The sequence below is a fragment of the Protopterus annectens genome, chromosome 5.part0 (assembly GCF_019279795.1).
Source record: "Protopterus annectens isolate FY-2018-M chromosome 5.part0, PAN1.0, whole genome shotgun sequence".
In the NCBI taxonomy this organism is placed as follows: Eukaryota; Metazoa; Chordata; order Ceratodontiformes; family Protopteridae; genus Protopterus; species Protopterus annectens.
In genome coordinates, this window is record NC_056735.1 from 981,645,046 (window position 1) to 981,669,082 (window position 24,037).

Below are 24,037 nucleotides of genomic sequence, written 5' to 3' on the forward strand. Positions count from 1 at the left end.
TCCACCATACACAGATAGACTAAAAGCCCTATCACTCTACTTAGTTTCATACAGAGTGACCCCTCAGAGGTGACCTCTGTCTGACATACAAGGCAATCACGGACAACTCATTGATGGGACTGCTGCATATCTGTAAGTCAATTCCACTTGAGTAACCTGCAAGTGCACACTCAACCTGGTCTGTGACATCAACAGGACTTTTTGGTGGGACGGATTTGTGTCCCACAGACTCCCCCATCTGTGGAATACACTGCCTCTCCATGTCAAGCAGAGTACCTGTTTACCCCTTTTCAAGCGCACCCTGGATAACTGGATGGGGAAGAGGAAATTCACCCTTGGGAAATTCACCCGTGTCCCTGTTGGACTGGGGCATCAGGTGCTGACTTGTATACACATGGGCTAAACTCTTGGCTAGGCTTATAATGGGCTTATGGCCAACAGGCTAGTAACCTCCTATGATTCTATGAATACTGGTTATGGCCCTGTGTGCTGTGATGGACTGTGTTGTTATGGCTCAACTCCCATCAATGCCATGTACTGTGGTGTGTCCCCTATGGGCGATGTCCCGGTATCATGTCATACAGCCTCCATCTGACATAGGGAGTGTTACTACAAGTATATGTGGACAGTCCAGCAACATCCGTGTGACACAATGACAGCACTGCAAACGTGCTGTAGGGTATCGTCACTGTAGGTGTCTAACTTCTGCAGTACGCAGATGTTTGTGGAATGTATACATGTGCCCGATATATGTGGACCCTCTACTAGACAAATGTGGAAGTCTGTCAAACGAGTGGACAATACGTAATGGTTGTTCTCAGACTGTGGGGAATCAGGCTGTCACACACCAGAACCCTCAGAAAACAGTTATGGTACAGTAGTAGCTGTTACTGTATTCATTCTCTTACTTTGTAAGCTCAGTATGTACACTATGTCACTGAGGTCGGGCCTGTGTCCCCCTACTATTACTACTGGCTATGACCTAAAGTCCCACTGTGGGGGGGTCACCAGGTATGCTAGCCATAGCTTTCAAGCAATGAGATACAGATGTTGGGTACAAAGTGACCTAGCCAGAGTACATAAGGGACAGTTAAAAACACCTGTACAATGTTTGACCTATTCCTGTCTGACATTCACAGACTGAGAGGAACTGAATGACAGCACATCATGTGATATGCCAGCTGTGTGCACCATTGCTTACTGTCGCTACTGTCTAACACAAAATCCAGTAGCATTCGTATAGGAGCTGACCATTGTAGGAGGGACTGAGAGGGCCAGAACTGTGATGTATGTCACAGCAGGCAAGGTTGACAGGGAAGTCTGTATGTGCTGGACAGCTATCAGCTACATGTAATTCCAAAATATGTACTACAGGCCTACTGTTGTAATCCCTATTCCCCATAACTGCATCTTCCCGTCTGCATCCCATTACATGGGGACTTCTATTACATACCTGGTAGAGTGCTGCACTCCTTTTTCTGCGGAAATCCTGAAGAATAATGATTGTGCTATCACAGTCTGCTTTTGTAAAGAAAGTCACAGACCTGTTTACCATGGGCAGCTGCTTGCCTTTTGTATGTAATGCTCATGAACAGGTGATTGCCTCTGTACCAATCTGTAGCTCAGACTTGCTAATTGCTTCCAAAACAGCTAGGATGCACTTTCATTAGCCAATGGCATGGCACAACAGTGCTATATTTAAGGCCTTCATGTAGGCCTTGGCCCCTTTCCTAGTCTGTGAGATGGACATTATGGAGGTGTGGAGACTACACATCGCAGAGGGTAGGTAGAAATACTGTCCACTGTTGGGATTTATGTGGTATGTCTACAGTTTTGCATGCTGTGTTTGGCCATTGTGAAAAGACTTTCTGATTATGTGACAGTTTAGTGTTGAACAATGTGGGTTGAGGTCAGTAAGGGGGAAGACCGATGTGAGTGTCATACTGCATACTCATCAGAATATACATGCTGCTGCAGTAGCTGCTGGTCTGTCAGCTGTGTATGTTTGTAGGGTTAGACTGACACATGTCCCTGTCACTTGAGCATTGCCACCCACCCCTTTATGTATGAGTGTTTTATGGATTCCTTGTTCTAGGTGGTTGGTCTGTAGCGGGTAACTGAGCATACCACCACATATGTTGCAGGCTGCAGCTGCTGCGTTTTGCCCAGTAGTCATACTGGGGAGTTTGAACACACTGGAGGACAGCAAGCTGAATATGTCAGTGAGGGGGCAGTATCAGCTCTGCCGTTACAGAATAGCCTGGGTGAGGTACCCATAACAGTCTAGGTGAAGCATGTGCTTCAGGTACATATGGTATGTAATATTAACATTCAGAGAGTGGTAGGCGATATTTAGGAAGGCTATACATATTTGTGCAGTGTGTCCCTACCTGTAGGTCTTTGACTTGATAACATGGGTAGCTGTGACTGCAGTAGCAGCAACTGGTTCTGCTTAAATTTGCAGGACTCAGTCATTTATTTGTTGTATTAACAAGCATGTACTTAAAGTGCAACAGACTGGAATCGAATCTAGGACTGTGGGTGGCAAAATGTACAGCACGCCAGGAATGTAACAGATTAAGCTATTAAGTCAATACTGTAACAGGTGTATTTGAAGGATATATGTGCATGCATACAGTCTGTTATACAGGATTCCCATAAACATGCGTTTTTGCCTGGGTATGACATGTGACACTGATGTGTCCATCATGAGTTTCTAACCCCAGTCTGTACTTACCTGCCAGTACTTCAGCACACATACTAGGTTTTCTGACAACTGGGCCAAAAGTAGGTGGCACAACTGTGGATATTCTACAACAGTCTGTGCAGTTGTCAGCTATACCTGATATCCTAGGCCTCATGTACATCCATCAATATTTATTTGGCTGTGTACTGGTTTGGTTTCTGCATCACAGTCCCAAGTACACTGTCAATTTTCCCATTATATGTACAAGCAGTGTGTCACTGGCAATCAGAATATGTTTATGGAAACACATGTTTTACTTTGGACCATGATGTGATATGCCATCAAGCAGCAGACTTGTTTTTCAGCAGGCATTACTTGTAGATTAACACCCTGCTGGAGAATGTTCGTTCTCCAATCTGGCTGCAATCTACAGGTCGCCCATTCTCTAAAGAAAATTAATCTATATAGGATCATAAGACAATATTAGACTGATGCAGAAACGAGGAAGACTATAGCTAAAAATTCCTCCTCCCACATTTAGAATATGCCCTTACAATTATTGTTCTAATCTCAGCATAAAATGCTTCATTAATAAAAGTCACAGAGAGTAAATAACTAAGACTGATTTATCTAGTTAGCCATCAAGAGCATCACTGTGATTCTGTAGGTAAGGCCAAGTGGTTTATGGTAACAACCATAACCATGTTTCTTCTACATTCTTTAACCTTCAGGATCATAGTCAATGAAAGTTCTCCTTCTTAGGACAACACACTAAAGGTAAAGCAAATGTCATACCTTCTGCATAACCATAAAGGTATACTGCTGCTTAGGTCTTCTTTTAACTTGAGGTGAAAAAGCTTTTTCTAAGATCATTCCCGCAAACTGAAATATTTTACATAGACATATAAGAAGAGTTAAAGAACATAAAGATTTTGGGGAAAAAGTTAACAAATACTGTCAAGATAGCTACAGCTGTACCCATTTCCTAGGTCAAGGACAATCTACTCCTCTGTGGTCCAGTCTGTGCTACACCAAATGTGAATGTGCCTCTGTTATATGCAAACTTATTTGTAAAATATACCTTTATACATGAATGTCCTACAATTAAGTAACGTGTAAAACTTCCTACTAATATGCAATCTGCACAGACAACTTCCTCTTTTAAATACTCCACACCCTTATACAAGTGAGGGCTGCTGCCACAGTGGTATGCTGAATACCGTAAAGTCCTGGCATGCAACTGACTTCAGCTCCATAATGCCTCTCTTGATTAGGAATCTGAACTACAATGACTGCAGTAAGATTCTCATTAGCATCATGCTAGGCTGAAAGGTATTGCAAAGCACATTAAATACCTTTCTCCTTACTCGGTGATAATGCAATGGTGAAAACTACCTTATGTTTGCCTCTCAGTAGTCATCTTGGGATTAGTGCTTCTGTTTTCTCCTGGTGAGAGGAGTGCAGTTACATTATTTCCTGGAGACTGCTGATCACCAGAAAACTTAATAACTGCTTTATAGGTGACAGCTTGGAATCTGTGCTTATATTCTGATCCTGGTGAGAGTAGGAGCAAAGTGCATTGATTCCTGACTCTTTCTGGTTGGAGAGTGATTGTCTGTGCTTAACGTATCTGATTGGTCTGGTTGCTATTCAAGGCATCTACCAGAAAAAGGCTACAAGCCTGCAGACCCTTGCTTCATCTGGGACAAGACTGTGGATCACCAAATAGGACTTGGGCTGCTTCTCTTCTAGGGACTGGTGCTAACATTTTGCTTCTGGTGAGAGAAGAAATAATGGAGTATTGTATGCCAACAGAGTGAAGCTGTGCTGAGACCAGCATTAGTAGTAGCCATTCATGCGACTCCCCCCTTTTTCATCATTCTTGACCAGCTAATTCTTTATTTTTCAGTAAGTACTGCTTGATTTATTTCTAACATCAGAATATATGCCTAAATACTTCATCCTTACATTTTCAGGGTCTGCGTATTAGTTTCCCCTCATCTGCTTGGCAGTGCTCTGTACAGACTCAGACATCTTGAGTAACATTTTTCCTGCAAAGGACTATATAAGAAAACGGCTCCAGTACTTAGTAATAATGACCATCCCTCCTGGCATGTCTAAAGATCAGTTCCCTGTGCTTTTTCCTATTAACCTGGTGAACTTGGGCATTCTGAGGCAGTGTAGCAACTGCCTCATGTACACAGACAACCCTCTCCTCTTACCTCCCAACACTCAGACTTGTGAGAGATGCACTTATATATCCAAATTGGAAGCCATACGCTCTCAAGTCAAGACCGGAATAGCTGGTCAAGAGGAGAAGGTCAACACCTGCACCACACCATCTGCAACACATAGCCCTCCAGAACACCCACCATCACAGCTCTCATGTAAAAACACAAACTACACACCCACCTTTGTGGAGGCTCTCAATAGAAATTTATCCAAACAGCAGAGATCTCCAAGGCAGAAACACACTCAACCACAACACAGCACAAACTGCAAGACACATAGCTCACCTACACAGTGTGCCCCTCAACCTAAGCCCCTAAGGCCAATACACTAATCATAGGTGACTCGGTAGTGTGGCACACTGATGTCCCACTCAGTAGGTTGAATAAGGAGAAGGTAACAGCCAGCTGTCTATCAGGTGCCAGAATCCGACACATAACACACACACTCAGGTCACTCCACAACAAGTACAAGTATGACTCTGTCACTGTCCATGTGGGTGTGAATGACCTGAGACGCACCTCCCTGGACTACATGAAAAGAGAACTGGAGGAACTCTCAGATTATGTGGCCCAGGCAGGTATGACCCTAGCCCTGAGCAGCACCCTACTGTTGTCCAGAATGATACTGCAGTACAAGCAGAAAAAGATTGACTTCAACAATTGGCTAAGTTTCAGGTGTCATTCTATGGGGATCCAGTATCTGTCTGCTTGGGATGAACACAACTTGACAGACCTCGATGCTTTGCCAGAGATGGCCTGCATCTGTCACCCCTGGGTTTCCAGATACTGGCTAAGGCTCTTGCCACCCCTATAGTGCCTTTTTTAGGTGATGTTCCAAAGACCAAATTATCACTGTAAGAGCTATAAATAAATGCAATCCGAGGGTCATGCTGCTCAATGCTAGAAGTCTAAATCTCAAGATGCACTTGCTCAAAGCACTCCTCAAAATGGAGAACACCGACATCTGTGCTGTAATGGAGACCTGGTTTAAAGCAGCAGAAAGCACCCTTGTGCTACCAGGCTATACCTCATTCCAGACCTTTCAGCCCCATAACATGGACTGAAGCTCCAAAGGCAGTGGTGTCTCCATGTTCATAAAGGATATGCACACCTCCAGACTAGTAGCATAATGCATCTGAGATACTTCAAGTACAACTAACATTGGGTAAGATGGCAATTCAGGTCATAGCCCGCTATAGGTCCCCAACCATGTCCCAAGACTCTTATTCCACATTCCTAAGCACAATGGAAACTATTAGAGTCCAACCCAACACTCTCATACTAGGTGACTTCAACTACCCATCCATCAACTGGGAAAACTACTCATGCACCAATATACTGGCCCAACGCTTCCTGGAATTCATCAGTTCCAATGCCTTGGACCAGCTCATTCTTATCCCCACTAGAGGAAGCAACATCCTTGACCTGGTTATTACATACATGGGCAACCGTTGCTCTACACCAATAGTCAATTCCTCTCTGGTTAGATCAGACAACAAACTCATCACCATGGAAATCCACATCTCACCCACACCCCCCGCAAAGGTAATCACCATAAAAAACTTCTCCAAAGCTGACTTTGGGCTCCTAAAAAAATAGAGGTGGCTAACTTCACGGCACCCATGCCAATGGAAAATAGATGCATGACTGCCAAATCATACACCAATGCACTGTACGAACATGGAACTAGCCATACCCAACAGAACCAAGACAGTCTCCTCCAAAAAAAGGAAGCCAATCTGGTGGTCCCCTGCCATTAATAAACTCTACAATAGAAGGAAGAAACCGTTGCAGAAAAAGGTTAAGTCCCAAGACTGGAAAAACTCCTTTATTAGCCTCAACAAAAAGTTGAGATCCCTCATCAAAACCTCTAACGCCAGCTATGAAGGGAGAATTGCGGCAGGCACTAAAAACAACCACAAAGCCTTCTATAGTTATATCAAAAATCTCCATGGCAATACCTAGGTTTGCTCTGAGTTACTGCACAATAGTACCTCCTATAGTGAGCCAACAGATATTGCCAATATACTGGCTGACATATTCAGTGCCAACTTTACCCCTCCCCCCCCAGGACCAATCACAATACTGGAGGAATGCCAGGCACCCAGCATTACTGCAGCACAGGTTAAAGCTGCATTGTCCAGGCCAAGAATACAGCTTCCATGGGACCCAAAAATATCCCTGGATATGTTCTACATGAACTACAAAGTGAACTGGCACCACATCTGTGTGCCCTGTTCAGTCATAGCCTCACCTCAGGCTTTGTCCCTACCGTATGGCGCACTGCTCCAGTCATCCCTCTCCATAAAGGGGGAGTGACTACAGAACCTTGGATTTATTGCCCCATTAGCCTGACGAGTCTGATATGTAAGGCTATGGAGCGCATCATCATGGACCTAATTAACAAGGATATAGGGAATCTCCAGACTCTAGATCCCACTCAGTTTGGTTTTGTGAATGGTAGATCATGCCTGCTCAACCTGGTTGACTTCTTTGAGTCAGTCGTCAGAGCTGTGGATGAGAGAAAGGCAGTTCATACAGCCTACCTTGATCTGGCCAAGACCTTTGATACCATTCCCCATTCAGGAATTATTGATAAACTCACCAAACTAGGCATCAACCCCTGTATCACTTGGTGGGTTGCAAACTATCTCACAGATAGCACCCACAGTGTGAAAGTAGCTGACTCCAAGTCAGACTGCCGACCCGTCACGAGTGGAGTCCCACAGGGATCAGTCCTCGGTCCTCTCCTGTTTGGCATCTACTTCTCAGACGTTCAGGCCAACACAGAGGGACTCTGGCTGACCAAATTCGCAGATGACTGCAAGCTGGGAGCCATTATTATCTCCCCAAGTGATGTAGACATCCTGCAGAAAGGCCTCACTGAGACCAATGATTGGTGTCAAAACCATGGCCTTAGGCTTAATGCCAAAAAATGCATTGTCATCCCCTATGGGAAAAACTCAGTTCCCACTAATTACCACATCAATGTGAGCCCACTGAACACTGAAGGCATTATAAGAGATCTGAGGACACAGGTTGACAGCAACCTATCCTTCGACCACCACATTGCCACTGTGGTCAGAAAGTCCTTCTATGTGGCACATCTCATTACCAAGGGTTTTGCATCCAGGAAGAAAGAGGTCATCATCTCTCTCTCTCTACTCTTCCCTCATTAGACCAATCATCGAGTATAATGCCTCATTTGGCATGTACCTAACTAGACACATGCAATAGCTGGAAATGCCAGAAAAATGCCTCACGAAGTGGATCCTAGACCTTAAACACGTGTCCTACACAGAGAGACTCAAAAAACTCCAGCTATTCTCTATCTTATATCGTCTACTAAGAGGCAATCTCTGCTTGACTTACAAAGCCATGTCTGACCCAGCTCTGTTAAAAATCCTGCATCTAATGAAATCCCAATCTCTCCGCACCACATGCTCCAGAGACCTCATTACCACAATCAACAAAACATGCTAGAGGGACAGGTTCATAACCTAAAGACTGCCCATGCTATGGAATAGACTTGATAGAGGCACTGGGAACTAATGTCAGGCAGCACAATGCCAGGGCATTTCTATGGGCTAGGCTTGTAAAGGTTCCCGGGCCATTAGCCTAATACACACCTATGAACCTATGTGAACTGCATAGTTGCAGCACCATAACCTAGCAACATGCAGTAAGGTGCTAATGACTTGTGGACATGATCTAAAATATATGCATGTGAATAAGTATGCATGCATGTGTCTAATCAATGTCTGTTTGTCTATCTGTCTGTCTATCTATCTACTGAACCACACTCAGTCCTTTTTAGATATGACATAGGCTGTTTTACAACACAAAATTAGTACAGTAAACAGTACTGGTAGCAACAGAAAAGGCAGTCATTTTGTGATGGATCCAGATCTAACAAATTCATAGTTGATGAAGCATAAACAGTTAGTATTTCCCACACATGGTTACGTTCATAAGAATGTCACTGATATAGCTATTAGAATTAACTTTACATACTGTATCCAAGAGCTTGGATCAAACTGTTCCATAATATAAAGACAGTGCATGAGAATATGCTGCTGTTCAATTCTAAGAGTATCTTGAGCATATCTAAGAGAGGAGGGTAGTTGGGTAATACCTATTATACAATGACCCCCCCCATTAATATTCCAAAATGTGCACGCTGATTGGCCAGTGTGCCCGTTGTAAATCCCACAATATACCAATGAAAAAAAGGCCCGGTCACCCGGACTTTTTTCCGTTGGTATAAAGTCCTCAAAATATATTTTTTTAAACAAATAAAAAAAAAAAAAAACGGAGCAACAGAGACATTCGTTTCTCCATTGCTTCCATTTCTAAGCATTGATGTACTGGGTATGCATGGGACGCAAGTCCCATACGCATGCTTAGTACATCAAAACAGGAAAGCAGTGTACCACAACCAGCGGAAGAACAGTAATGCGCCATTATACAAAGACATTATTTAAGAAAAGTAAGTATGTTTTTTCTTAAATAATGTCATTGTATAATAGCAATAACCAACTCCATGGTTGTGGTATATTGAAATTTACCCACGGTTGGCTTTATTTAATCACTCTGGCTTTGCCCTCGTGATTAAACCACACCAACCGTGGGCAAATCTTCACTATACCACACCACGTCGTTGGATATTGCTTTATGATCTAATGCTTCAGTTCATAAGAAAGCAAAGGAACAGTGTTCTTAACATAACATACTGAGGGTGAGAGTCCTTATTCCTATGCCCTTCTTTTCCTGAAATAAGAAGCCAGCCCAAGTTATCATAATGCACTCTGTGATTAATATATAACGGCACTAAAAGCACAGTGCTGAATATACTGATATCTGCAATAATAACTGGGTAAATGTATAAACAAAACAAGGCTTTGTTAAGTATGAGTCTGTGGGCAAGAGAGATAACTATAACTAGAACAAAAATCTGGTCCCTTAGCATGTGCCACTACATTCAGTGGTTTACATACATATGAACACACCAGCATGACATCAGAATCTCATCTTTGGTCTAATAAGATTATTAAGTATTTTAACTAGTTCCTGTGCATCTGCTCTTCACAAAGGCATGGGCTATCCTTACCTTGTCTGTCCCAAGCAAATTTAAGTCCTGTAATTAATTACATGTACTGTTGATGTAAACAATACAGCCCAGGGCCTTAGACAACATCTTTCTTTTCATTTCTACTCATATCCGTTATTTCTTTCTTTCAGCTCCACCTCTTTAATCTGTCCCCAGAACATTGCAGAACATCCACATCATATAATTTCTTTCACTTCCCCATGCATACCCAGCATTCTATGTTTCTTCTCACATTGTGTCACCTCAGTACTTTATAACACTTTATAGTAGCTGTTTCAGATGAAGCTGACAAGTTCTATAACAAAATTTCACTAGAATGAAACTCGATCTTTAGCTCTACAGAAAAGGGAAGCTCCTTCGCTGCAGACAGCATCTGCTTAAAAATGACCATTTCTCTCTTCCAGTCGGCCATCCGATATTCCAATTTAGAAGAGAGCACACTGATCCAACTTTGACTGTGTGTGAAATTCATTATTATACAATAACTGGCTATTAGCATTCAAAAAGTAACAGCCCAACCAATCTGAGCATATACCAATGGAAAAAGGTCCAGTCACCTGGACTTTCTTCCATTAATATATGCAATAAAAACAAAACTGGAGAGCCAAATGAGTGAGAGAGATGGCACAAAGAAAAGTGAAAGGACAATCAGGTACATTATGCAAAATTAAAAAAACACAACTGATTAGCCTTTTATTTTCTCTGCCCCATCTCTCCTGTATGTTAAAAGTCTCCTGGCTTCTTTTTTTGTTTTTTTTTGTTTTTTTTTTTAATTAAAAAAAATGTAACAGAGATCTTCCTTTCTCCATTGCTTCCTTTACACAGCACTGGTGTACTGCCTAAGTGTGGAAATGCAAGTCCCATACACATGCACAGTACATCAGCAGCACCCTAGGATATCAAGGGAAAAGCAGAAGAGCACCATGGCACTGTTATACAAAGACGTAAGTAAAGTAAGTATTTTTTTTCTTAAATAACTGACTCTGTGGTGTGGTATATTGAAGATTTAGCCACGGTTGTATTTGTTTAATCACTCGGGCTTCGCCCTTATGATTAAACCACAGCAACTGTGGGTAAATCTTCAGTATACCACACCCACATCATCGGTTATTGCTATATTACAATATCCTCCTTAATCCTTCCCCATACCCCCTTCATACATTTCACTGGTGGGTTAAGAGATTTCCATCTCATTGGTACTTCTTTTGGATGTGGTAAAAGTTATTTTCATAGCAGCTCCAGACTTGGGGTTTCTACAAACAATGCTTAAGGTGGGGGTGTCTAACAACACCTAAGGCCAGTGTTCTAACAAAGCTGCCCTATTATACTGCTTAAAATCTGGCAAACCCCAGAAAATCTGAATGAATATTTTGGCCCTTCCGAGACCAAAGGAGGAGCAATAGCATTCTCCTGAGATCCAGACAGTAAAACTGTGGCAACAAAATTAGAGGTGCCCATGCCAAGAAAATGAAGCCTGGAAAATATGCATTCCTACCATGTGATTAGGCCCTAGTCATTCCCATCTATCCACTTGAGATTCCAACATTCTACAGCCACGAGGAAAGACTGTATATGAATAACACAGCAGGATCCAAGCTTTATAACTCACTGCACATGTTGACACTTTCATACACAGATAAGTTAACCTCCTGCATTTACACTGCCCTAACAGGACAATCACTTGGCAACCAAAACTTTTGCAAACCAGAATTAATGCTCAATCCTGAACTTCACTCTGTTTAATTCAGTGTTTCTGGCAGCAAAGGAACTTCTACCTTTGGTTTTGTCTAATAGGCTAATAGCTTGTCTCCATGCAGAGACATTTTTCAAACCTCATATTCCATCCTAATACACTCCCATGCTCAACTTCACTCATAAATATTGTACTATGGACTACATATACAAAGAAAATAGAAGCTGGGTTCGGGTCATAGGTCATCCCTCTTTTTTGCTCCTTCTGATATCCAGATTGTTAGACACTGTGCCATTCACTGTAACTCTGGTTGTCAGAGAATCATACATCTTCTATATCCAAGAAACAAAAAAATTCCTAAGCCCAAACTTCCTCAGCAATGTTTATAGGTGTACACACTCTGTCACATCAAATGCTTTTTCTGCATTGATCAAATCCTTTATCCAGCTTTGAGTAATGAGTAGCATCTAGAGCTTTGAAGTTGTGCTTTAACAAATGTCTCCCTGTAAGAAACATTATTTAATCAGTATCTTCCAGATATGATGGCCATATATTTAATATGGCAACTAATAGTTTGGCAAAAATGTTGTAGTCATCTTTAAAGAGAGTGGGCATATACAATCTGCAGCACTCCAAAAGTTTCACTTGTTTAGGGATGAAAGCAAGAAACACCTATTGCCAAATTAGCAGGAATACCTCCATGATCCTCAGTTCACAACAGATACTTGAACAATTGAAGGAGCTACATATGATTAAAAACCTTCTGGTGCTAGTCTTGTCCTGAAGATATATGTCAGCAGATAGTCATAATGACCTCCAAATCTTCTAGAAGCCTCACAAGAGCCCTTGGTTCTACTTTCACTGTCTCTGAAAGAGAGGAACACTCCATACTGGCCACAAACCCTTTCCCACTTAAAACTTTACCTAATTCATTCTCTATAACATCCTCAAAATGCATCCATTATTGCTTGAGGAGAAATGGCCCACTCATTCCCCCTTGTCTTCAGATTTCTCATCTTAACTATCTTGTCAGCTGCTTGTGGCCAGTCACTGAAAGTCAGTATTTTACCAGCCTTGCTCCCACATTCAGAATACTTCCTCAAAGTCTCTTCAGTAGAACCTCAACCTGACTTTTCATTCACCTCCACATGTCTTCCAGCAAGGGCTCCATTTTCTCTCCCAACAGAAGTCAGGTTCCAACTATCCCTGCTTTTGCTGTGACTTGACCTCTGCCAGTCTTCTCTTTAACTGTTCATCATAAGTCCTTTATACAGCCTTACACATCCTTGTGTAGATTGACACTGCTTGTCTTAGCTCATATTTCAACTTGTTCCATCTTGAATGAACTGAATATTGTCCTAAGGTTTCATCTCACTGCCTGACAATACATAATATTACTCATTTATTGATTTTTTTAAACTAAACAAGGGATACACTGAGATGCTACATCAGCACAATGGGTCCTGGAAACAAACTCACTTCCAGCTGCACCGGACACTAGCCTAAAATTTATAGCCCTTAAGTTCAGACTCTAAAGCAAGTAATCCCACTGGGATAACATTTAAAATCACTATAACTTTGGTTCATTTCCATCTAAATGTGTGACATGTCCAGATCAGACACAGGTCCTTTCAGGGTTCTAGTCAAGCCCTCATTTACAAAAATATTTAGAAGGGACCTACCCTCAGGCTGAGTCCTTCTCAGCAATCAGCTGGACCAGACTTTGCCTCTTGGTTGTATCTGAAAAAGTTAATTATCTCAACATAAACACAACTCGGTTGTTTTTAATAATGTAAAAATTAATCAGGCCAAGGAATCTTCGCCACACCGGATGCATTACATTAATATTCTCTTTAAGGTCTACTATCCATTGTGCATTTATTCTGTTTGTTTTAGCTGTTTAAATAAATTAATCCAGGAGGGAAACGTAACTTGACTTTGTATCTCCTTTCTTTTCATAGATTCAGGACATGCTTTACTCTCCTACACTTCTGGTGCAGAGAATCTGAAAAGTCCTGATCCACGTAAAGGGTGGGAGGGTGACCTAATGGTTAAGGTGTTTGCCTTACAAACACAAGGTGCAGGGCTCAAGTCTCACAAGGGATAATTGGCTAGGCTTAAAATGGCTCACAATGGCAGTTTGCTTAGTACCAGCCTATGAACCTAAGTGTTTTTTGTTTGCATTTGGCTCTTTAGACTTCCAAACCCATCTGAGAATTCTCTGTCCACGTCATGCAGCATCTTAACAATACTTGAGCAAGAGGAAACACTTCTGAGGTTTGGTGAGACACACATGATCTGTAGGTTCCACCTTCATAGGTTCAGCCTCTGGCACCTCAAGTACCTGAAATAACAAATGTCAAAAAAGTTCTGGAGATAGAAAGTCATTTTCAGAATTCTCTATATTCTGAGGAGTTTTAGGGTGCAATCTAGTTTCCATTCCCTCTACCTTCTCTGTAAGGCCCCCTTTCTGTCTAAAATGTAATTAATGACTGCATCATACTAAACTGAAGTGTAATCAGGTTACATATATCCTCCTAACCATTTGGTGTGTACCATCAATCATCTGGTTGATGGTCTAGTACCTTGCAGTTTTCTCTCTGACACAATAAAGGCATTCATCTTCATATGAATTATTTCAGAGTTTGACTCCATTTCCATTCATTCAGTTTTACTGAGTGAGATAAACAGACTCCTCAGAAGGTTGCTGAATGCATGCTGTAGGACCATATGCTTAGCCCTTTTGTATTGTGAATGACCCATCACTCTTTGAATTCCTTCACCTGACTAGAACCAGTGGTAAAGCAAACACCTAATCTAGAGACCTAAATATATGCAGCTACATCAACAACATGAGATGGCATGACAGGTACCTATCCCAGTGAATCCCCTGTTTTAGAATACAGAGGTCATCCAGAGGGCTGGAGGGGTGATAGTAAATTTTCACTTGGTATATGTGGGGAAAATATACTTAATGGTGGACATTGTTAATCACCCTCCAGTATTGGGTGCTGTGCTTGAGTTCTTTGAATGGCTACTTGTCCATAGGTCTAGTAAGAATCTATGAACCAGTGAACCTCTTGTGGCCTAGTGCCTGTCTGATATATCAGAAATGTTTTGATGTGCTGTATATATACTTGTACTGTGGTTAAAAGCTAATTATGGCATGTATAGGTAACATTATTACAACTGTAAAAAAAAAAAAAACTTGTAAGAGCTTTCTGAAATGTAAACTCACCTGGAGAAAGGCTTTTCAGAGAAGAGCTGGAAGTCCACAATGTCAGAGACATTTGCATCTCATAGTGATGCCCCATCCCCCTACCTCATCACTCTATCCACCCATCTGTCACGGATTCATTACAATTTTTGAAACACAAACTAGGTCTACAATGGTTATAATGTGCTACACAATATCATCTCCCCATTCAGAACTGAAAGCCAGTTTGGTGCCATTTGTATTCCATTCAGGATGATTACAGGGCTCTCCCGGCCTATAGGAGGGCTACACAAATAATACATAATGAGCAGTTAATGCTATTTGCACAAAAGAGCATTATAAAGCAGGAAAGACTTTTTTTACCTTTTTATCTATCTATGTACCTTTATTGTATGATATGGAGTATTCATACCATCTTTTCTCATTTAAGCCACTCAATTCAGTTTCATTTATAATTTTTGTTGCTGTCTTAATATTGACAGAAATATTGCAAAGCACCTTTATAATAACTCAGAAGGACACAAAAGCATCAAGACTGCAATAATCTCTGAGCTAGTTAATAATATACAATGACAAGATTTCTTGAAGAAGGTGAAAAAGGGAGAAATAGGGGTAAAGGTGTAGAAAAACATAGTTTCCAAACCAGTCTTAATACACGACCATGCCCTTCTCTTTTAGTAGATGTTCTAAAATAATGATGAAGTTGCAGAACCAGAGAGTTCTGGTTTATAACTTTTGTCATAGAAAATTTTGAATTCAAATGAGAGCTTTCCATTATAAAAAAAGGTAATAAACTAAAGTAAACAAACTGTATTGTAAATGAAACAGACTTTGAGAAATACTTATAATACACTGCAAAAGCATAATGTAAAAGAATATAAATAAAGCTATATTCTGTTTACAAGTTAATCTGGAACTTACAAAATGTAAATGTGTTTATATATATATATATATATATATATATATATATATATATATATATATATGGGTCACCTTCAGATGCCCGAAATCACGTTTCGCCAACACGGAATCCGACGGGTCGAAAACACCGACAACGCAGATGACCGACAAGGTGAGAACCCGACGGACTCGGTAAGTGTGCGATAGAGTGAGGGATTTAGTGTTGGGGAGCGGACAGGTAAGTGTGCGATAGTGAGGGACTGTGGGTTTAGGGGTGGGTTAAGTGAGTTAGGGTTAGGGTGCAGGTAGGGTGTGTGCGATAGTGAGGGACTGTGGGTTTAGGGGTGGGTTAAGTGAGTTAGGGTTAGGGTGCAGGTAGGGTGAGTGTGCGGTAGTGTCGGATCTTGGGGTTGGGGTGGGTAAGTGAGTTAGGGTTAGGGTGCAGGTAGGGTGAGTGTGCGGTAGTGTCGGATCTTGGGGTTGGGGTGGGTAAGTGAGTTAGGGTTAGGGTGCAGGTAGGGTAAGTGTGCGGTAGTGTCGGACCTTAGGGTTAGGGTTTGGGTTAGGGATAGTGGATATGTTATGTAGTGTACTGTGTTGTTTACGTGTAGTGTGTTGGTGTAATGATATTCGGTGTTTTGCGTTGTCGGGATTTCGGGCATCTGAAGGTGATCCATATATATCTATATATATATATATATATATATATATATATATATATATTGGGTAGCAAGCTTTCATGGCTGTCTTGCTGGTTTGTATTTCCTGAATTGTAATCTTGTTTACCCACTCATAATGACAGTCAACAATGCCCTTGTCTTGTTATTGTAATTTGTACCCACGTACATATAACAAATGCTTGTAGGTACAGTAAATAGCAAAATAAATTGCTCTGTTATAAACCTATACTGTGCATTGTGTAAGAACAAGTATTCAACAACTTGGTGAAGTATATTCTGCTAAGAAAAGGAACATAATTTTTTAATGTCAAACAATTTTATAGAATATACTGGCATGGCAGGTTTCCCAAGTTCTTTTAAATACAGCAAAAAAACCCCTCCAAAATAAGTGAGAGGCTGTCTACTGGCCTTTTTCATTAAGTGCCCAGTTTTGAGTAGAAGAGATTTACCTTTGTGAGAGCACAGAATAAAGGGAAAATTTTGAAGGAGCAGTTAAAACAGTGAACAGGGTGGTACCCCAAGCTTGGCATCTTATTAGCACAACTGTTCATCTGTCTTGACAGATTGACATGTAATCTTCCATTCATTTATTCTTTAATTCATCCAGTACAGAGATACTATGGGCTTAATCTAATGCACTGTTGACATCTACGATTGATCCTTTGCAGTTCGACTACATGGCAGTAACTTCCTGTTACAGATATACTCAGCTGAGGATAAGGCCTGGAAGCCTGTGTGCAGTGACCAGTGGAATGATAACAGTGGGAAGCAAGCCTGTCAACAGCTGGGATACTTGAGGTAAGCAGTGAGCTCGTCATGTACTCGTTAGACGAAATGTTTCAGTATCTGTAATAGGCCATCACATACTTCCCCTTACCTTACATCATTCAAACTTCTGTTCCTTATGCATCCTCACCTGCATTTCCAACCATAATAATATTCAGCTCTGCAACTTAGCTGTCGCATGTTTTGCAATCAGCTCCTCCTCTCTTGTTGTAGATAACATAGCTGTTAGTGTCACACCTCGATCCTTCCTCTCTACATATTTACTAAATGTCTTATTACTTTCCCCACTACGTTTTCAAATTCTTCTTTTTGGTATTTTTCCTTTCCATTCTGCTACCTGGTCCTTCTTACAACAGCTTTTCCCAAGCACCTTTAAATGTTGCTCCCAAGTATAAAAAGTGTGATTTGTGATTTTTAAGCCTGTGCAATGTGCACTTCATCCCCTAATACACTGAAAATATGTTCCATATTATTGACAACTGAAGTAATCTCCAGTGGTGCTACCTTTGTATGTACCTTGACAGCGGTGTAGCTATCTACTTTTGCACCCAGTGCCTTCTCTTGCTCTGCTATACCGCTTATCTTTAAGTCTATAGCAAACAGCTTTTGCAGTTTACGTCTCACATGGAACACTTCACCAATTTGGTACTCTCTTCAGGTACAATAATGGCATTCATTTCAAATGCTGGTATGCTCTGAAAAATTATTGGGATCTGCCAATCATGTCCCTAACACTTTGCGCCCATGGTGGCTGCCCCCTTTTACCCACCTTAGCTATACTGCTGTACTGTGATTGATTACCACACATCTTATGAAGAAAACAGCAATATCTCCTACTGGAAGCTCCTGCCCTTCTAATGGTGTCATTATCTTTATTTCCATGATATTCAAAAGTACTACACTCTAATGTTTTAATAAAAAAATGAAAATAGTTATTGATGGCTTCACTACTAACTAGCTTTCCTTCTCAGCTTACAGTTGCTTGGTTCATCCAAGCTTGAGCCGCAGTGGTTTGACAGCTCATAGCAGAAGTTGCTGAAGTGCTGCTGCTCACTCCACATTTGAGTGAGGTCACAATACACTCATGTTAGTAATTAGTGGGTAGTCCAATCTTTCATCCTCCTGGAGGAAGAATGAGACAGGTTTCACGTTTGTCAGTGACAACTCTCTCTCCAAAGTGTACTGCACTCAGAATGTAAATAATAACATATTAATAATGTGGAAGATGAAGTTCCACACATGGGCTCAGTGCATGGAATCAATCATGCTGCTGAAGTGAAGGTGAGATACAGCTGATGATGGCAGATAGTTCAGCAGCAAAACAAAACATTATGACATAAAGGTATACTTAATTTATATAAATCACGTTTAGTCAGTGTTACTAAAACAATAACTATACAGTACTCAATAAACGGTTAAGAAGTTGTAAGAAACAACTTTTGTAGAGAATGTATGAAAGTAACCATTGACAAGTTTAACAGTCACAGTCAAATGATCAGAGATCACAGATCTGAACTGCCAGAAGCTCTGTGTGTGTGTGTGTGTGTGTGTGTGTGTGTGTGTGTGTGTGTGTGTGTGTGTGTGTGTGTGTGCGCGCGCGCGTGTGTGTGTGTGTGTGTGTGTGTGTGTGTGTGTGTGTGTGTGTGTGTGTGTGTGTGGTCTGTCTGCTGTTTCTGTCTGTGTTTGTGTTAATCACCTGTAATACATCACAGGGAAAATTTCATATGACTTCTCTGTGTTAAAGGAATTCATTAATGGTCACTTGATCACAGGGAAATGATTGTGAATCTGGATTTCATGTGACAGTGGGTGTATTTGAATTAACCAGGTACATATTGTTATGGGCAACTTTTCATTCTTATGATGGTACTCTTAACACTGGAGATGTACCCATTCTGAATGGAGTAGTTAGTTTGGGGGGGGGGCTATTTTTGAACTTTGAAATACTTCACATTAAAAGTAACCAACACAACTTTTATTTCAAGACAATTTATCTAATTTCCTCTCAGTTAGAAGGACTGTACCTTATCAGATGCAGCTTAATCTGTAGTAAAAAGGAGCTAAAACCACAATTCTGTGGTATTTTATAAAAAATGAAATCGTGTTTGGACTGTCAGAATTTTCAGTGTGTTATTACAGTTGTATAGCATATTTATTGAGTTTTTTTCATCCGTTACAGTTTTGCAGCCTGAATGTTCTGAGTTCATTTGGGCACAACAAACTTATCAACATTCCCTTTTTACAGTGACAGCAGTTCTATTACCTTTGTACATAGAAGTACAACATAATTGCAATTTCAAACTGACTATCCATAGGTTCATAGGTTCATAGGTAAGTACTAGGCTATTGGCCCTAGGGTCTATACAAGCCTAGCCAAACGAGTTCCTTGGTTTTCGCCACCCAAGAAAATTATTTCCCTGTGCCCCAGTCGAGCAGAACCACAGCAGTGATTCCCGGGGTGAATTTCCTATTACCCATCCAATTGTCAAGATTTCTCTTAAAGAGGGCTAATGAGGAACTTTGCTTGACATGAATGGGCAGCGTATTCCAGAGCAGGAGAAGTCTCTGGGACAGTAATCTATCCCTCCAGCAAGTTCTGTTTATTGTGGTGACAAGGTTTAGGTCCCTGGAGCATGTGGCTCAGAGAGATTGGAATTTCATTAAGTGTAGCATGTCCATCAGGTCTGGGTTAGACATGGCTTTGCGATATGCGACAAGTAGAGCTGGATTTTTTTGAGACAGTCGGTGTATGGCATCTGTTTGAGGCCGGTAATCCTCTTAGTGAGGTATTTCTGTGGCCTTTCCGGCTGTTGCAGATGTCTTGCAAGGTACGCACCAAACAGGGTGTTGTACTCTATGATGGGTCTAATAAGGGATGAGTAGAGAGGAACGACGACCTCTCTTTTTCTGGAGGAGAAGTCCTTTGTGATGAGGTGTGCCACATAGAAGGATTTCCTGACTATTGTGGCAACGTGATTATCAAAGGAGAGACTACTATCCACCTGTGCCCAAGGTCTCTTATCATACTTTATGTGGTAGTTCATGGGTACAGTATTTTTGCCAGAGGGGATGACAATGCACTTTCTTGGCACTGAGCTTTAGGCCATGACTTTGACACTAAGCATCAGTCTCAGTGATGCCTCTTTGTAGAATGTCCACATCCTTAGGTGAATTGATTATGGCTCCTAGTTTGCAGTCATCTGCGAATTTCATTAGGCAGAGACCAGCTGTATTAGCCTGGACTTCAGAGAAGTAGATACGGAACAGGAGAGGACCCAGGACCGAACCCTGTGGTACTCCACTTGTCACTGGTCTGACGTCTGATTTGGAGTTGGCTACTTTCACTGTGTATGTTCTGTCAGTGAGCCAGTTGGCCACCCGTCTTGTGACATAAGGATTTATACCTAGTCCAGTGAGTTTATCTATAATACCAGAGTGGGGGATGGTGTCAAAAGTCTTGGCGAGGTCAAGATAGGCTGTGTGCACTACCTTACCCTCATCTGCGGCTCTAGTGACTGCTTCGAAGAAGTCAATCAGGTTTAGGAGACATGAACTACCCTTTACAAACCCAAACTGAGTGGAGTCCAGAGTTTGGAGGTTACCTATGTCTTTGTTTATAAGTTCTAGGATGAGGCATTCCATGGCCTTGCAGACCAGGCTCGTCAGGCTAATGGGGCGGTAGTTCCCGGGGTCTGTGGTGGCACACCCTTTGTGGAGTGGGATAACTGTCACTGTGTGCCACTCCTTAGTCACAAAGCCTGAAGTGAGGCTATGGTTGAAAATGGTACTTAAGTGGGGGTGCCAGTTCGTTCTGTAGTTCATGCAGAACACAGCCTGGGATGTTGTCCGGTACCATAGATGCTGTGTTCTTGGCATTGGAGAGTGCAGTCTTCACTTGTGTGGCCGTGATTTCAGGGGCTTTGCAATCATCTGGTATGGGGGAGGGCCCTTTTCGGGGGTGAGGGGGGTGAAGTTAGCACTGAACCTGTCTGCCAGGATGTTGGCAATATCAGTTGGTTCGGTAAATGTAGTGCCATTGTGCTGTAGTTCAGAGCAGATCTGAGTGTTGCCATTGAGATTCTTGACATAGCTGTAGAAGGCTTTGTGGTTGCCTTTAGAAGCTGAGGTGATTTTATTTTCATAACTAGCTTTGGAGGATTTTATGAGGGATCTCAACTTCTTGCTGAGGCTGACCAGGGAATTCCTGCAGTCAAGGGATTTTACTCTTTTCTGCAAAAGTTTCTTCCTTCTGTTGTAGAGCTTGTTTATGGCAGGGGACCCCCAGATTGGCTTCCTTTTTCTGGAGGATAGTGTCTTGGTTCTGTTGAGGATGGCACGGTCCATGCACTCGTGTATGTGCTTATACAGTGCAGTTGTATATGATTCAGCAGTTATGCCACTATTGTCCATCTGTGTGGATGTAATGAAGTTTGCCACTTCTGACTTAAGAAGCATGAAGCTGGCTTTGGAGAAGTCTTTTACAGTGATTTCCTTAATGGGGAGGGGGGGTGGGCTATAGATGTCTAGGGTGATTAGCTTGTGGTCGGACCTGACCAGCGAGGAGTTGACCTCTGGCATGGAGCATCTATTACCCATATTGGTAATGACCAGGTCTAGGATGTTGCCTGGTAGGGTATGGACAAGCTGGTCCAGTGCGGTGGAATTGATGAATTCCAGAAAACATTGGGCAAATCAGTTAGTACATGAGTAGTTTTCCCAGTTGATGGAGGGGTATTTAAAATCTCCCAAAATTAGGGTACTGGGCTGTATCTTAATATTGTCCAGTTTATCGAGAAACATGTAGTGGAAGTCCTGGGGCATGGCAGGGGATCTGTAACATGCTACAACCTGAACTGCAGTCTTGCCTAGTGTTAATTGTACTTGGATAATTTTGGAGGCATTATATCGAGCAACTAGCCTGGAGGTGTGGATATCCTTTATGAATATGGACACGCCTTCTTCTTTAGTATTTCGGTCCGGGTTGGCTAGCCGAAAGGTGTGATAAGAATTGTAGCCTGGTAATGCAGGGGTGCTCTCTGGAGCCTTAAACCAGGTCTCTGTTACTGCACAGCTGTCGATGTTCTTCATCTTAAGCAGAACCTCGAGTGTGTGCATTTTGAGGTTTAGACTTCTAGCATTGAGTAGCATTACCCTTAGATTTCGCTTGTTTATGTCTCCTATGGTGGTGCATTTGATGTTTGAGCCTTGCCTAAAAAAGGCACTATAAGGGCAGCAAGAGCCTTAGCCAGTATTCAGAATCCCAGTGGTGACAGGTGCAGACCATCTCTGGCAAAGCATCGTGGCCTGTCGATCATGTCGTCCCAGGCAGACAGATATTGGATCCCCTTGGAATGACACCAGAATCTTAGCTAATTGTTGAAGTCAATCATTTTGTCCTTGTACTGTGGTATCATTCTGGGCAATGCCAGAATGCTACTCAGGGCTAGTGTCATACCTGCCTGGGCGACATGGTCAGAGAGCTCCTCCATGTCTCTTTTCATGTAATCCAGGGAGGTACATCTCAGGTCATTCACTCCAACATGGACAATGACGGAGTCATACTTGTACTTGTTGTGGAGTGACCTGAGTGCATGTGTTATATGGCAGATCCTGGCACCCATCAGGCAGCTAAAGACAAACCAGGAAAGTAGTCAAACTGTAGAATCCAAAAAGCACACAGAGGCACAAGGACAGCGTAATGAAGGACTTTAATACAACGATAATCCAGTAATGCAAAGTGCTTTTCATCTCTTGCTATGAAGAGACTTTTTCAGGCAATAACACGTAACAATTGATGTTACTTATATTAATGCTTGAAAAATTGGAATTATGCTGGCAGTTACGAACTAGGGCATGTCTGCCACCTGGGTTAAATGAAGTTTATTCTATCACCTGCATCCTCAAACTGAAAAACTTGTTGAGGTAGCCTAAAGTAATGGTTACAGATTTATTTATTTACATGTTTTATAAATTTCATAGTACAGTAATATTTTTATACGTGTATTTTTATTTCTACATACGTATCTTCATACATATTGTTATACATAGTTATATACATCTATTTTTACTATTTATGTAATAAGAAATGTTTTATGGTATGAAGTTGTTTTAACATGTGTTTTAAACAAATTTATAGTGATTAAACAAGTATATTTGGATACTAGAGGAGCAGTAACATAAATCGTGAATGAATTTTTATGTAGCATATGTATTTAGTGAACAGTATAATTTTAGCATATAGTATGCCGCGGTGGTACAGTGGTAGCGTTGTTAGCTCACAGCAAGAGGTTCTCCTGTTCGATTCTCGGCTGGGCTTGGGAGTGCCTTCTGTGTGGAGTCTGCATGTCCTCTCCGCAGTTGGGTAGCGTACGAAAGACATGCATGCATAAATGGGCATGCCTTCGTTGAAGGTTGAGCGTTGAGCTGGCACCTCGGTGTTTCATAAAAATCTACTGCCAATCATTAGCGAACCGGAGTTCCGCTGTGGCGACCCCTTACCAGGAAAAGCCGAAAGACAAACAACATAATTTTAGCATATAACTTTAACTTTAGTATATAGTAATGAAATTAATCATGTTAATTAGTGGTAATTAGGGGAGGGGTGTAGTATATAAGTAACATCAAGATGCCCAGATTCATCAGGTGAACAGGAGAAAAACACCAGGAGCTGACCCTTAGACATGCCTGGTTAGTGCTTATTAATTTAAGTACCGAGAGCTGATTTCCTCTTAATT

The 24,037-nt window shown here is 41.7% G+C and overlaps 1 protein-coding gene across 1 annotated transcript in view; it reads left to right on the forward strand.

Annotated features, from left to right (window-relative positions):
- The window catches only part of TMPRSS2 (transmembrane serine protease 2), a 396,349-nt gene that overhangs the window by 91,266 nt on the left and 281,046 nt on the right, over positions 1-24,037 (forward strand). The window contains exon 2 of the mRNA XM_044071951.1: positions 17,186-17,315. Within this exon, the coding sequence (XP_043927886.1) occupies positions 17,186-17,315 (130 nt within the window). The remainder of the gene's footprint in view (positions 1-17,185; positions 17,316-24,037) is intronic.